At 60.9% G+C, this 12716-nt stretch overlaps 3 protein-coding genes across 13 annotated transcripts in view; all 3 read left to right on the top strand.

Annotated features, from left to right (window-relative positions):
* The window catches only part of UBTF (upstream binding transcription factor), a 20183-nt gene extending 15958 nt beyond the window's left edge, over positions 1–4225 (top strand). For 8 of the 11 annotated variants that reach the window (XM_071577220.1, XM_071577227.1, XM_071577224.1 and 5 more), the window contains 3 exons: positions 318–464; positions 836–955; positions 1356–4225. In XM_071577220.1, the coding sequence (XP_071433321.1) occupies positions 318–464; positions 836–955; positions 1356–1469 (381 nt within the window). In that variant the 3' untranslated portion in view covers positions 1470–4225. The remainder of the gene's footprint in view (positions 1–317; positions 465–835; positions 956–1355) is intronic. The other 3 variants (XM_071577228.1, XM_071577226.1, XM_071577230.1) reach the window with 1 other exon arrangement.
* LOC139682562 (basic proline-rich protein-like) lies at positions 1911–5252 on the top strand. The gene is made up of 2 exons (XM_071577020.1): positions 1911–2163; positions 4519–5252. Exons 1-2 carry the CDS (start codon positions 1911–1913, stop codon positions 5250–5252), a joined length of 987 nt encoding a protein of 328 aa, XP_071433121.1.
* On the top strand, positions 4773–12716 carry ATXN7L3 (ataxin 7 like 3). Its single transcript, XM_071577543.1, has 13 exons — positions 4773–4988; positions 6131–6237; positions 6326–6458; positions 7348–7519; positions 8243–8340; positions 8520–8542; positions 8628–8673; positions 9049–9080; positions 9215–9283; positions 9617–9660; positions 9784–9855; positions 10122–10255; positions 10778–12716. The coding sequence occupies exons 2-13, from the start codon at positions 6187–6189 to the stop codon at positions 10924–10926; spliced, it is 1023 nt and encodes a 340-aa protein (XP_071433644.1). The 5' UTR covers positions 4773–4988; positions 6131–6186; the 3' UTR covers positions 10927–12716.

The raw sequence follows: 12716 nt of genomic DNA, 5'->3' as shown, positions 1-12716 counted from the left end.
CTTCTTTGAGGCATCCCTGGTGCTTCCAGCTGCCTGCCCTCTCCTTGAGACCATAAACCATGGGCAGCCCCAAATCTCTGCACAGCACCCATCCAGGTTGGATTTTGTCCCCTGGCAGCCACTCCAGGAGACTTTTTGAGGCCATTTGTAGCATAAATGGGAAAGGGCTTCCATCCCTATGGGGTAGGGAGTCACCAGGTCCTGCTCATGGATGGAGGAACCCAAAGGTTGATGGCCAAGGATAGGGTGGGTGCTGCACCCATGGGTTCAGGTGTCCTGGTGCACCCACCCACCACCAACCCCATCCGGCCCTGCAGGAGTCAGAGGATGACGATGAGGAGGAAGAGGAGGAAGAAGACGACGATGAAGATGAAGATGATGACGACGACAACGGTGACTCATCAGAGGAAGGTGGCGACTCCTCAGAGTCCAGCAGTGAGGAGGAGAGTGAGGATGGAGACGAGGTGAGGCTGTGGCATAGAGAGGGCACAAGGAGGGTGGTGGGGGCCGCCGGGGACCCCCGATGCTCCCGTTCAGCTCGCTCTGCCCCTGTCACCCTCCTCCAGGGCCGGGGGGCATCTGCAGCCAGGCTCAGATAGAACCGTGGCAGAGATGCTCCCGGGATGCAGGGGGGAACACGGGGAGGCAAAGGGGAACGGGATCCCCCACAGTGTTCCCAGGGAGAGCGCGAGGAGCAGCCGCGGGGCGTAGTCAGGAGCAGCCTCGGGACGTAGAGGTGCGGGGGGGTGTGCAGAGCCCCCAGTGAGCAGAGAAAAATCTCCTGTCTTTTTCCTGGTGGAGATACTGAGTCTGGTCTCGGCTCCGTTTGCGCCAGTGTGAATGCCGAGTAAGTCACCAGAGTCAAAGCTTTACACCGGTGCAACTGAAATCAGAGTATGCTGGATGGCGCTGGGGCCAGAAACCGTGTCCGTGCCTTGTGCTCGCCACCGGACAGGTGAGGTGTTTCCACCCCCTCGCTGGTCTCAGCTCACGCCTCTTCCTTCCCTGGCTTTAGAGGGGGGAAACTGAGGCACGAGGCGGGTTGGGTACCCTCCCTCGGATCGTGTAGCGAGACAGTGGCAGAGGTGAGGGCAGGACCCCCGCGCGCTGCTCCGGCACGGCCCCCCCGCCCGGCACCCCCGAGCTGAGCCCTTGCAAACTCACTCCTGACTCCTGCCCCGTGTCCCTCCTCCTCCACACCCCCAAATCCCTGGGGGTCAGCAGTGGGAGGGATGGGGTTGCACCCCTGCACTCTGTGGGGACGCCCCTGTGCTGCAGAGGGGAGGAGGGCAAGGGGGTGGTGATGGACTTACCCTGCCTTGACCGCCCTGTCCTCTCTGCCACCCCACTCCCAGAACGACGACGATGATGATGACGACGATGATGAAGATGAGGATGACAACGACTCAGAGGGCAGCAGCAGTTCCTCCTCCTCCTCGGGGGACTCCTCCGACTCTGACTCCAACTGATCCGGCCAAGCTCTTTGTAACGTCGTTTGGTTTCTCGGTTTCGGTCCCAAATCCCCCTCGCAGCCCCCCAGAATCCTTCCTCCTCTTCCTCCTGCCCCCCTGGGCAAGCCACAGCCCCCCGTGGGACCCCCAACACAAGGAACAGGGGCCAGGGGGACCCCTCCACTGAGCTCACACTACGGAGGGAGATAAGGGGCTGCCCCCCCGGGCTTGGGGGGCAAGGAGGGGACCCCCCATCCCTCCCACCCTGCTTTACTCACGAGGGGAAGCGATTTTCTTTTTTTTGGAATTTCATTCTTTCTGTGGGGGCCATCCCTACCCCCATGACCCCCTTGCTACCAGCTCCGGACTTTATAGAAAGAAAAGAAAAACACACCCCCTGAACACACCTTTTTTTTTATTAAAAACCAGAGAAATGGAAAAAAAAAATCACCCCTCCCCATGCAGCCCCTCCGGCAGCGGGCGCGGAGCACGAGCCGAGGTGCTCAGGACTCAGCCGATGGGACAGTGTCTCCTTGCAAGCCCCCACCCCTCTGTGCATCCCCTCAGCATTGTGGGGGTTCCTCCCAGCCCCCCCAAAAAACCTTGTACAGTCTGGAAGCTGCACCGGGAGCTGCCCGGGAACTCCGCATCCACGGCACTTGGGAGCGCCGGCCACAGACCGTGACCCCCGGCGTGTCCCCGCTTTTGGGGGGTGGGATGGGGGGTTTAGGGGAGGGGGGTGTGTGTGTGCGAGCGTGTGAGTGTGTGCCGGGGTGGGGGGCACCCGGGGCCGCCCCCCTGCCCGGGGGTGGCAGCTCAGTGTGACCAAGGGGGGGGCGCGGGGTCCCCCCGCTCTGTTGTTGGTGGTTGTTGTGCCGTTGTATTTTATTTTATTTTTTTGGGGTTTTTTTCCTTTTTATAAAACAAGAAAGATCCATCTTTTATTTTTCATTTCGCCCCCAGCTACTCCCACTATTTCCCCCCTCATTCCTTCCCCTCACTCCTCATTTTCGCCTCCATCTCCTGTGAAGCTGCTCCTCTTCCTTCACCCCAAATCCTGGGGGGGCCAGCGCTCCCCTTACCCCAGTTACCCCCAGTTTGCCCCCCACCCCGTGGGGGTTTCATACCCCCTGGGCCATGCTGTAAATATTGGTGTGGTTTGGGTTTATTTTGGGGTGTCAGTGCCCCCCTCTCCAGGAGGGGGATGGGGCCGCAGGGACTGGGGTGGGTGCATTGGAGGGGGCCTATCAGGGGTCTCCTCTCCTTTTTTTAATCAGACACAAGCACCAGCAATCCCACAGCACCTCCCTGCAGGGTTCCTGTCCCCCCACTCCCAAAAAACCCACCTAATGTCATTGGGGACCCCCCCAGACTCCCACTCTTTTTGGGGGGTCTGTTCTTTCTGTCCCCCTTCACCATCCTGTCCCTGGAGAGGAGCTGGGTGCGGGGGACAGGATTTGGGGAGCCCCAGGGAAGGGGGTGGAGGGCACTGCCCCCCTCCCAGCTGAGAGAAGTGGTTGCTTTTTCTCTCCTGGACCGTAATTCAGCCATTTTCCTCTTCTTTTCACCCAAATCTCAGTGGAGGCTGAAGGGGTGGAGGGAGAGGCCAAGCTGCAGGTTTGGGGTTTTGAGAGGGATCCCTCCTCTCCCACCTGTGACTCCCCCCAGGTTTGCTGTTTTCAGCACCCCAAATCCAACCCCCCCCCCGAAGACTTGGGGACCCTCTCAGTGCTGAGGGTGGCAGGGGGGCAGCAGCCCATACCCCAGCCTCAATCTGGGCTGAAAAACCACCATTTTGGGCAAACTGACCCCAAACCTGGCGGGGGTGGGGGTGGACCCGGGTCCTCCCACATGGACAATCCCCCCGTGTCCCCCCCCAGGACCGGGACCTGAAGAGAACCCAGATGGTGTCCCCCTCTCTGTCTGTCTGTCCCTCTCTTTTCTCCCTCCCCCTTTCCCCAATCCATTTGGGATTTTCCTTTCTTTTCTTCCCAATTTTTAATCCCCACCCCCTCCAATAAACCCCTAAGGGGAGCCCCCTCCATCCCTTTTTTTCTGCTGAATGTACCCAGCACCGTCGTGTTTTAGTGGATGTGTTTTTAGTACAAAAAAAAAGACAAAAAAAAAATTAACCCCCACCTTTTTTTCTCCCCCCACCTTTTTTTCTGTTAAAAAAAAAGTAAAAAAAAAAATGAAATAATAAAATAGAAAAATTCTTACAGCGCCGACAATTTGGGAGGGGGGAGGGGGAAAGGCGTTTGCGCTGCAAGAGAATTCCTGAGTGCATTTTGGCACTGCCACAAAATCCCGGGATCCTTTAGATGGAAGTTCTTGTGAATTACGTTAAAAAAAAAAAAAAAAGGCAAAAAAACACCAAAAAGAAAAAAAAAGATTTAAAAAAAAAATCATCTTTTTTTTCTAATATTTAAAGAGTGTTTTTGTAGGTTTAAAAAAAAGACAAAAAAAAAAAGAAAAAAAGAAAAATAATAATAATAATCCCGACTTGGAATTTGTACGGCTGAGCGGGACGCGGGGGGTCGTGTCCGCGCTTTCCCGGTTTGCTTGGGGTTTCAGTTCTTTTTTTTTTGGTTTATTTTTGAGTTTTTTTGTTTTTTTTTTTTCTTTTTTTCTCCCCTTTTTTTGTTTGTTGTTTTTGGGGTTTTTTTGTTCTTTTGTTTTGGTTTTTTTTTTTTTGTATAATAAAGTGAAAAATAATGTTTCTGTTCTCATGTCATTACTATAAAAAAATAAAACTTTAGGAAAAAAACCAACGAGTTAAGTGTGAGGAGTGTTTTTCCTTCCTTCTGTAGGATCCACTTCTGGGGGGATTCCCTGGGGGATCATTTTTGGGGGATGAGGGGCATCCACAGGGATTTGGGGTGATTGCTGGTGGGGAGTAGGTTGGGACAGTGGAGGGATCTGCTGCGGGGACAAGGGATCTGTAGGGATGAGGATCATGGAATCATTTGGGAAGGGAGGTCTATGCGGGGTCTATAGGGTAGGAGGGATCTATAGGGATGGGAACAGGAGGATCTTTGGGATGGGTGGGATCCTTCGGGATGTGCAGTCCGTGGGGAGCTCCGGGGCCGCGCCAAGACCCCGCAGGCCACGCCCACCAACGAAGCCCCACCCACTCTAAACCACGCCCACAAACGACCACGCCCCTCCCGGCACCCCCCGACAAGGCGGCAGCGGCGGCGGCGGCTCCGGGCGCTCCCATTGGCTGAGGCCCCGCACGGCGCCTCCCCATTGGCGGGCGCGGCGGGGGGCGGGGCCATGCCGCGCGCGCGCCGGGCGCGGCGCCCCGCCCCTTCCCTCTCCCCCCCCCCCGCACCCCCCCTCAGCATTCCCCCCCCTTCGGCCGCCGCCGGGCGGAGGCACCGCCAGGCCCGGCCCGGCCGCTCCGTCTGCCCGGCACGGCCCCGCTCCGGCCCCGAGCATGGCGAGCCGCCGCCGGGCCCCACGCCGCAGCGGCGGGGGGCACTGACCCGGCCCCGGCCCCGGCCCCGGCCCCGCCCCGGCGGACCCTCCGCGCCGGTGAGTGACCGTCCGCCCCGCCCCGCCCCGCCCGGCCCGGCCCGCAGCTCCCGCCCGCCGGGGCCCTGCCGGGCCGTGGGGCCCCGCCGGACCGGAGAGGGGCCCGCTGACCCCGCCCCGGCGCGCACCGGCACCCTCCCCCCCACCTCCCGGCGCTCAGGGACCCCCGATCCGCCCGGGATCAACCCCGGGACCCTCCCCGAGACTGCCCCGCCCTTGCCCGTGCGGCCCTTCCAGTCTGAGAGCCCTCGGGACCTTCCCTGAGCCACCCCAGCCCTGTGGGAGACCCTCTGAGATCCCCTTTCCCCCCTCTCTTTGCTGCACCCGCCACCTGAGAGCCCTCAGCGCCTTTCTTGGACCCCCCAGGTCCAAAGATATCCCCCCTTTCCCTCCACCTTTCCTATCCCCCCTTTCCCCGCCCTTCCTCATTCCAACAGCCCCCACAACCCTACCTGGGCTACTCAGCCCTATGTGAGACCCCTCCAGGCCCTGAGACCCCCCTTCACCCACTTCTATCCTTCTCCTTTCTTGAGGCCTTCCCTGGGCTCCTCAAGACCTGCAAGAGACCCCTTTTCCCTCCCTCCTCTTTCCTGTCCCTTCCTCCTGAGAGCTGCAGGGATCCTCCCTGGACTCCCAGGCCCTGAGACTCTACCCACTTTGCCCCCTTTTCTGCCCCCTCCCTCTGAGAGCACCCGTGGCCCTTCCCGGGACTCCCCGGTGCTGTGTGAGACCCCCTGAGTCCCTCTTTCTCCTTCCCTTTCCTGCTGCCCCCCCATCCTGAGAGCCCCCAGGACCTTCCATGGATGCCCAGGCCCAAAGCCCCTCCTTCTTTCCACCACTTTTCTGCCCCTCTCCAAGTCCTGGGGGAACAGGGGACGTGCCCCCAATGGCAGCCAGTGACCCCCCCACCAACCTGGTCCTTGCCAGTCTGGGGGGGTGTTCAATGCCTGGCTGGGAGACCCCTGAGTCCCCCATTTCATTTCTGGGGAGTTTAATGCAGAGACTCTTCCTCTTGGGGACACCCCAGAGCACGTCTTGGAGCCATCCCAGGGTGTGCAGTGGGATTTTGACTGGGAGAGAGGCAGGGGAGGGTCTGCTGGTGGGGGGTGAGGTGCCACTGTGACCCCCCTGGCCCCTCCCAGCCCCCTGTGTCCCGTGCTATGAGCGTTTGCTGTGACTTCTCTGCGAGCAACTGCAAATGAAAATGGAGGATATGTCTTTGTCTGGCCTGGATAACAGCAAACTGGAGGTGAGCTGCCCCTCACAGGGGTCCATGTGTCCACTGGGGTGTCCATGTGTTCCCCCCCATCCCTAAAAGCCCCTCCTGACCCCCCCAGGCCATTGCACACGAGATCTACACGGAGCTGGTGGAGGATGCCTGCCTGGGACTCTGCTTCGAGGTGCACCGGGCTGTCAAGTGTGGGTACTTCTTCCTGGATGACACAGACCCCGACAGCATGAAGGACTTTGGTGAGACCCCCAAGCCCTCCTGGGGTCAGGGTGATACTGGTGACAGGGACACAGCCAGCCCCCTGCTCCTGGTCCCCAGGCACAGGGGCTTGGGTTTAAGAGGTGCTGAGGTGGATTAAAATGTCCCCCTGGCAGTGACCAGTCTGTTCCAGAGGGGTAAATGTGGGGTGAACTGAACCTCAAAACATGGTGCTGCTGGGCCTTGGGGAGGGGCACAGCTGGGATGGGAGGGGAGCAGAGACCACCGCCTGGCTGTGCTGCTGGTTTCAGCCCCCAAAAAGCTGCATTGAGGCTCCTGGGGAGGGTCCCTCAGAGCAGAAGGTCTGTTTTAGGAGGGTCTGGCAGCCCAAAGGCCTCCCTGAAGCAGAGTGGAGGTCTTGGAAGGATCCATCAGCTTAAAGGAACCCCCAGAGCAGAGAGGGGATCTCAGGAGGCTCTGGCAGCCCAAAGGGAGGGTTGGGCAGCCCAAAGGGAGGGTTGGGCAGCCCAAAGGGAGGGTTGGGCAGCCCAAAGGGAGGGTTGGGTAGCCCAGAGGGAGGGTTGGGCAGCCCAAAGGGAGGGTTGGGCAGCCCAGAAGATCCCCTGCAGCAGAGAGCTGTGTCTCAGGAGGATCTGGCAGCTTGAAGGACCCCCCAGCACAGAATGAGGGTCTTTACACAGTGGAGGGGGGAGGATCTGTTAGTCCAGAGGACCCCGCAGAGCAGAGTGGGGTTTTTGAGAATGTCTGGCAGCCCAAAGGGCCCCCTAGGGTCAAAGTGGGGGGCTCAGGAAGATCTGACAGCCCAAAGGAAGGGTCTGGCAGCTCAAAGGAAGGGTCTGGCAGCTCAAAGCTGCACCCTGGAGCAGAGTGGGGGTCTTGGGGCAGGGGCTGAGCGTGTCCCCCTCGCAGAGATCGTGGACCAGCCAGGCGTGGACATCTTCGGGCAGGTGTACAACCAGTGGAAGAACAAGGAGTGCGTGTGCCCCAACTGCAGCCGCAGCATCGCCGCCTCCCGCTTTGCCCCCCACCTGGAGAAGTGCCTGGGCATGGGCCGCAACAGCAGCCGCATCGCCAACCGCAGGTGGGCACCCCCAAGTGCCGGGGGGGCTGGGGGAAACCTGCTGGGGGGGGGAACTGGGGTGTGGGGCTGGGGGTGTTCTCAGTGGGGAAACTGAGGCACGAGGGGGGTGAGGGTGTGGGGCTGGGGGTGTTCTCAGTGGGGAAACTGAGGCACGAGGGGGATGAGGGTGTGGGGCTGGGGGTGTTCTCAGTGGGGAAACTGAGGCACGAGGGGAATAGGGGTGGGGGTCTGGGGGTGTTCTCAGTGGGGAAACTGAGGCATGAGAGGGACTAGGGGTAGTTTTCCTCTCTGTGGGGGTTCAGTAGATTTGGACACTGGTGATCCTGAACTCAGCATCCAGGCCTCCCTGATCCTTGCATTTCATTATGAGTGCCCAGCTTTGCCTCCCAACCCTGGAGATCCTCTTGCTCCTCCTCACCAGTTCATTGCTCCCAGGAAAACAAGCTGGGAATTCTGGGTCCTGTGTTCTCCCTGCCCTTGGTGGCTGCTGGGTACTCTTGTGTGTGCCAGGATCTTGAGGTACTAGGGAGGATGGGAAGTGCAGGATGGATCCTGGGATGCTGGGAAGGATGGAAGCATTCAGGGTGGATCCTGAGGTGCTGCAGAGAACAGGAGGGTGCAGGGTGAATCCTGGACTGCTGAGCAGGGTACAGGACAGTCCTGAGGTTCCATGGAGGATGTGGGACAGATCCTGACCACGACTTCCCTCCCCTCCCTGCACAGGATCGCAAGCAGCAACAACCTGAACAAGTCGGAGAGTGACCAGGAGGACAACGATGACATCAATGACAATGACTGGTCCTACGGCTCTGAGAAGAAAGGTGGGAGGTCCCTGGTCCCCTGAGGGGTGGGGGACATGTCCTGCCTGCCCTGTGGCTCTTGGACCCCAGTCCTGCCTGGGTGTGGGGGATCTCGTCCATGGGGAAAGGGTGGCCCTGGGCTTGTGGCTGAATCCACCAAAAAAAGTCAAAATCTATCCCTTCTGTGTCTCTCCCTGTAGCAAAGAAGAGGAAATCGGATAAGGTGAGGGGGCAGGGGGTGCTGTGGGGTGTGTGGGGGCCGCAGGAGGGGACACGGGACACCCCCAAACACTCCTCTCTCGTTACAGAACCCCAACTCGCCCCGCAGGTCCAAGTCCCTGAAACACAAAAATGGTGAGGGGCAGAGCTTAAGCTCACAGGGGCGGGGCCTATGCCTTGGGGCGGGGCTTACACTGCCGGGGGTGGGGCATCTGTGGAGGCGGAGCGTCGTGGGGGGCGGGGATTGGGATGAGAGCTGGGCTTTGGGGCGGGCGTGGCATTTTGGTGGGCAGGGTGGGCGTGGGAGTGGAGTATTTTGGGTAGGTGGGGCATAAAGTGAGATATTTGCTGTGGGTGGGGCCCTGGTGGGTGGGGCAGCTGCAATGGGCAGGGCTTGTGGGGAGGCGGGGCTCTCCCTGACTGGTGGCAGAGGGAGGGGGCACCGGGGGTCCCAGGGGGGGACCGGCCGTGGGTGGGACCACCCTCACCCTCACCCCTCCTCTCTCCTAGGCGAGATCGGCGGGAACCCTGATCCCTTCAAGGTGAGCCCAGGGTGAGGGGAGACAACACCTGGTCCCTCCTCTGCCCCCTCAGGGGGGTTCTGTGTTCTGTCACCCCCTTGGGAGGGTCCCTTCTGTTTAATCCCAGCCCTGACCCCACTCTCTGCACCCCCCAGTACAGCAACTCGGCAGGAATCAACTATGAGACGCTGGGCCCTGAGGAGCTGCGGACGCTGCTCACCACGGTGTGGGGCCAGGGGGCACTGGGGGGCTCAGGAGGGACCCCTTCCCTTGCCACACAGTGGGCATGGTGGCTGGGACCCCTGGGATCTCACCCAGTTTGGCTTCATCCCACTGGGGCTGGTTTCAGTCTGGGAACAGGAACATGCAGCAAGTGCTGATCCTGGGGGATGTGATGGCCCAGTGTGGTGGGGTGCTCTCTGTCTGAGGGGACAGGACAGCACTGGGAGGTTGGGGGATCCCTGGGATTGGGGGCCCCATGGCTGTGGTGGTGAAGCACAGTCCAGGGGTCACTCACCTGTCTCCCCTCCCCACTCACCTGTCCCTTCCCTCCCCAGCAATGTGGGGTGATCTCCGAGCACACCAAGAAGATGTGCACCAGGTGAGAGCATCATGGGCTGGCATCCCTGTAGGGCTCTGGGGGGCTTCGTGGAGGTCCCCAGTGTGCCTTGATCCCCACGGGACATGGGGAACACCTGTCTGAGCCCTGTGTCTCATGGCCCAGGTCCCTGCGGTGTCCCCAGCACACGGATGAGCAGCGCAGAGCAGTCCGGGTTTACCTCCTCGGTCCCTCCGCGTAAGTGGGAGCAGACTCGGGTCCCCAAGGTCCTGGGGTCACTGTCCCCTGTGAACAGGGACTGGGAGGTGCTGCATGGGGTGCTCAGGTGGGGCTGGGCACAAGGACACCCCTGGGAAGGCTGGAAGGGGACGGGAGGGTAGGGCTGGGTTGAGATGTGCATCCCAGCGGGGCGGTGAATCCTGGGGCATCCCCCTGGTATCTGGGGAGTGTCCCCCCATGCCCCCGTGCCAGGGGCTGGGGACCCCTGTGACACCTGTGCCCAGGTCCCTGCCCGAGGCGGAGGCCGGCGTGGAGAACGACAGCTTCGAGGTGGCCGAGAGCCAGGCCATCATGAGCCGGCTGCAGTGGGATGGCTCCTCCGACATCTCCCCCTCTGACTCTGCCTCCTCCAAAGCCAGTGAGTGTTTGTGGGGCTGGAGGCAAAATCTGGGGGCACAGGCCCCTCTGTAGGGCAAATCCAAGGGCACAGACCCCTTTGAGTGGAAAATCCAGGGGCACAGATCCCTCTCTTAAGGGCAAATCTTAGGGCACAGACTCCTCTGTGGGGCAGATACTGGGGTACAGACCCCTTTGTGGAGACAAAACTGGCTCTTTTGGCATCTGCCCAGTGCAAGAGGGCATGAACACACCATGGCTCCAAAGCCTGGAGCATCTGGGACATTTTGTCACCCAGCATCTGTGAGTGGGAGAAATGTTTTGGAGTGTGTTTTCCTGGGAGTGGATTGGTCATGGGGGATCCTCTTTGTTTTGGGGGGCCCATCTCCTCTGTAGCCACCTCGAAGAACACCTACCTGAGAGGGTGGGGAACGTTTTGGGGCACATTTTCCCAGGTGTGGATCAGTAAGGAGGGGGATCCACTCTGTTTTGGGGCCCATCTCCTCCCTGATCCCCCCCATTTCTTCCCTTTTCCCCTGCTCAGGTACAAACAACTCCGAGTCTCGCAAGACCAAGAAGAAGAAGCCCCACCTGGGGCTGGTGAGTGGTGCCCCAGGGCTTGGCTCCAGCAAGAAGAAGAAGCCCAAGCCCCCCGCCCCCCACACCCCCAGCATCTATGATGACATCAACTGAGCCCCCCAGAGCTGGGGGGGGCCAGGACAGACAGATGGACAAACACCGGCCAGGGCAGCCCTCCCAGGAGCCCCCTGGGTTGGACACAAAGCGGGTACCTGGGGCACAGAGGACTCAGCTGTCGCCGGAGTGGGGCTGGATTTGGGGAGCCCCCATTAGTGCCCCCCTTCCTCCCCCACCGCCCTGCCCTGGTGCCTCTATTTATTCTGTGACAGTTTTTGTACGCAGGGCTCCCGTTGGGGCACTGGGGGGGTGTCTGGCTCTGACATGGGGGTACAAACCCCCCCTTCCCCTCTCAGTGCCCCTCAAAACCAGCTCTGCCCCCTCCCACACCTGCTCCTCACTCCAGCGGGGTGTGGGGGGCATCTGGACCCCCCAGGCAATTCCAGGCCTGGGTGAGGGAGATGTGGGCCCCCCTGCTGCAGGTTTTGGGGTGAGCCCCTCCCCCTGGGGCTGCCTTCCCCCCTACCCCGGGCCAGCTCTCGCTGGTCGGGCTGGCTCAGGAGTGGGGGGCATGCTGGAGTGGGGTGTTTCCCACTCAGAGGACAACTGGGGACGTCCCCCACCTCCCAGATCTGTTCAGCTGTGTCTGGATTCAGCTGCTGGGGGCCTGGCAGTGCCCACACGGGGGGGTTCCAGGAGGACCTGCATGCTGCATCCTTTGTGTTTGGGGCTGTTTAAGGGGAGGCTCTGAAGGGGGGGGAGCTGCTGTGACCGTCTCTGCACTGAACTGTGTGGGGAGGGGGAACCCCAACCTGCCAGGGACGGCCTGGGGAGCTGGGAGTGAAGCAAAATCGGGGGGAAGGGCACAGAGTGCCCCTCATATCCCCAGGGCATTTCTGTTGTCCCTCTCCCTGCATGTCCAGGGACCTGCTGCCGCAGCCAGGGGGGTTATTGCGGACCCCCCAACAGGTCTGGCTGGTGTTTGCACCCCCACAGGCTCCGCTTTAGGCTTGAAGTGGGGGCTGGTACCAGTGCCCCGCTGTGCGGGCCAAGGGGGGACAGGTCCCCTTGGCTGGATCCAGGTCACCCCCAGCCCTGTGATAGCCCCCCATCCCGAGCTGTTTCCCATGACAGGGGCTGTGTCATGGACAGGGTTGGCTCCATCCCCTCCATTGTACCCCCCCCATGGCGCTCTGACCCCCCCCCCTTTTTGGCCCGATGTCCCCAGGGAGGGGGGCTGTGTCTGTCCCCCCACCCTGGTGCTGTGGCTTGTCCTCTTGGTGGGACTCACAAATTATGGTGCTCTCGACTCTGGATTCACTATTGTTTTCAAACTGCTGCTAAAGGCTGGGCTGGGGGGGGGTCCCACAGAGCCCTGGGCACCCCAAAACGCTGCATGGGGACTCCTCAGTGCATGGAGACCCCCATGTGATCCCTCCCGGTGTGGCTTTGGGGCTGGGGGGGTCCTGGCCACCAGAGCATGCTGAGCTGGCCTTTGCGTGCCCTGGGGCCTGAGGATGGGGTGTGGGCACCCAAAAACACGGGGAATCACCCTGGACCCCCCCCCAAACTGCCTAGGGAGGGCACAGCAAGCTGGGGGTGGGGAGCAAACAGCTTGAGCCCCTCCAGCTGTGGGAGAGGCGCCGCAATTTGGGGTCCAAGGGGTGTAACAGGGCTTGGGGGGGTCAGATGTGCCCTGTGAACCCCCCAGGTCAGTGTCCCCACCCCCTCCCCCGGTGTTTCTGCGTGTCCCCCACCCAGGGGGGAGCTGAGCCCTTGTGAGGTCTGTGTGTCCCGTGAGTGGGTTGTGGCTGCCCCTGTAAATAAAACTGCATCTTGACTTGGTA

This window comes from Pithys albifrons, chromosome 25, assembly GCF_047495875.1.
Source record: "Pithys albifrons albifrons isolate INPA30051 chromosome 25, PitAlb_v1, whole genome shotgun sequence".
Taxonomy (NCBI): Eukaryota; Metazoa; Chordata; class Aves; order Passeriformes; family Thamnophilidae; genus Pithys; species Pithys albifrons.
Note: the sequence above shows the minus strand (reverse complement) of the source record. Positions and strands in the feature narration are given on the sequence as shown.

What these genes read in the sequence shown, in the direction of transcription:
- LOC139682562 (XM_071577020.1), top strand. Translation starts at nt 1,911, where the DNA reads ATGCAGCCCCTCCGGCAGCGGGCGCGGAGCACGAGCCGAGGTGCTCAG. An exon ending in CGTGTCCCCGCTTTTGGGGG is followed by an intron (nt 2,164 to 4,518) that starts GTGGGATGGGGG and finishes CGGGATGTGCAG; the next exon opens with TCCGTGGGGAGCTCCGGGGC.
- ATXN7L3 (XM_071577543.1), top strand. Translation starts at nt 6,187, where the DNA reads ATGAAAATGGAGGATATGTCTTTGTCTGGCCTGGATAACAGCAAACTG. An exon ending in TGCGGACGCTGCTCACCACG is followed by an intron (nt 9,284 to 9,616) that starts GTGTGGGGCCAG and finishes TTCCCTCCCCAG; the next exon opens with CAATGTGGGGTGATCTCCGA. An exon ending in TACCTCCTCGGTCCCTCCGC is followed by an intron (nt 9,856 to 10,121) that starts GTAAGTGGGAGC and finishes ACCTGTGCCCAG; the next exon opens with GTCCCTGCCCGAGGCGGAGG.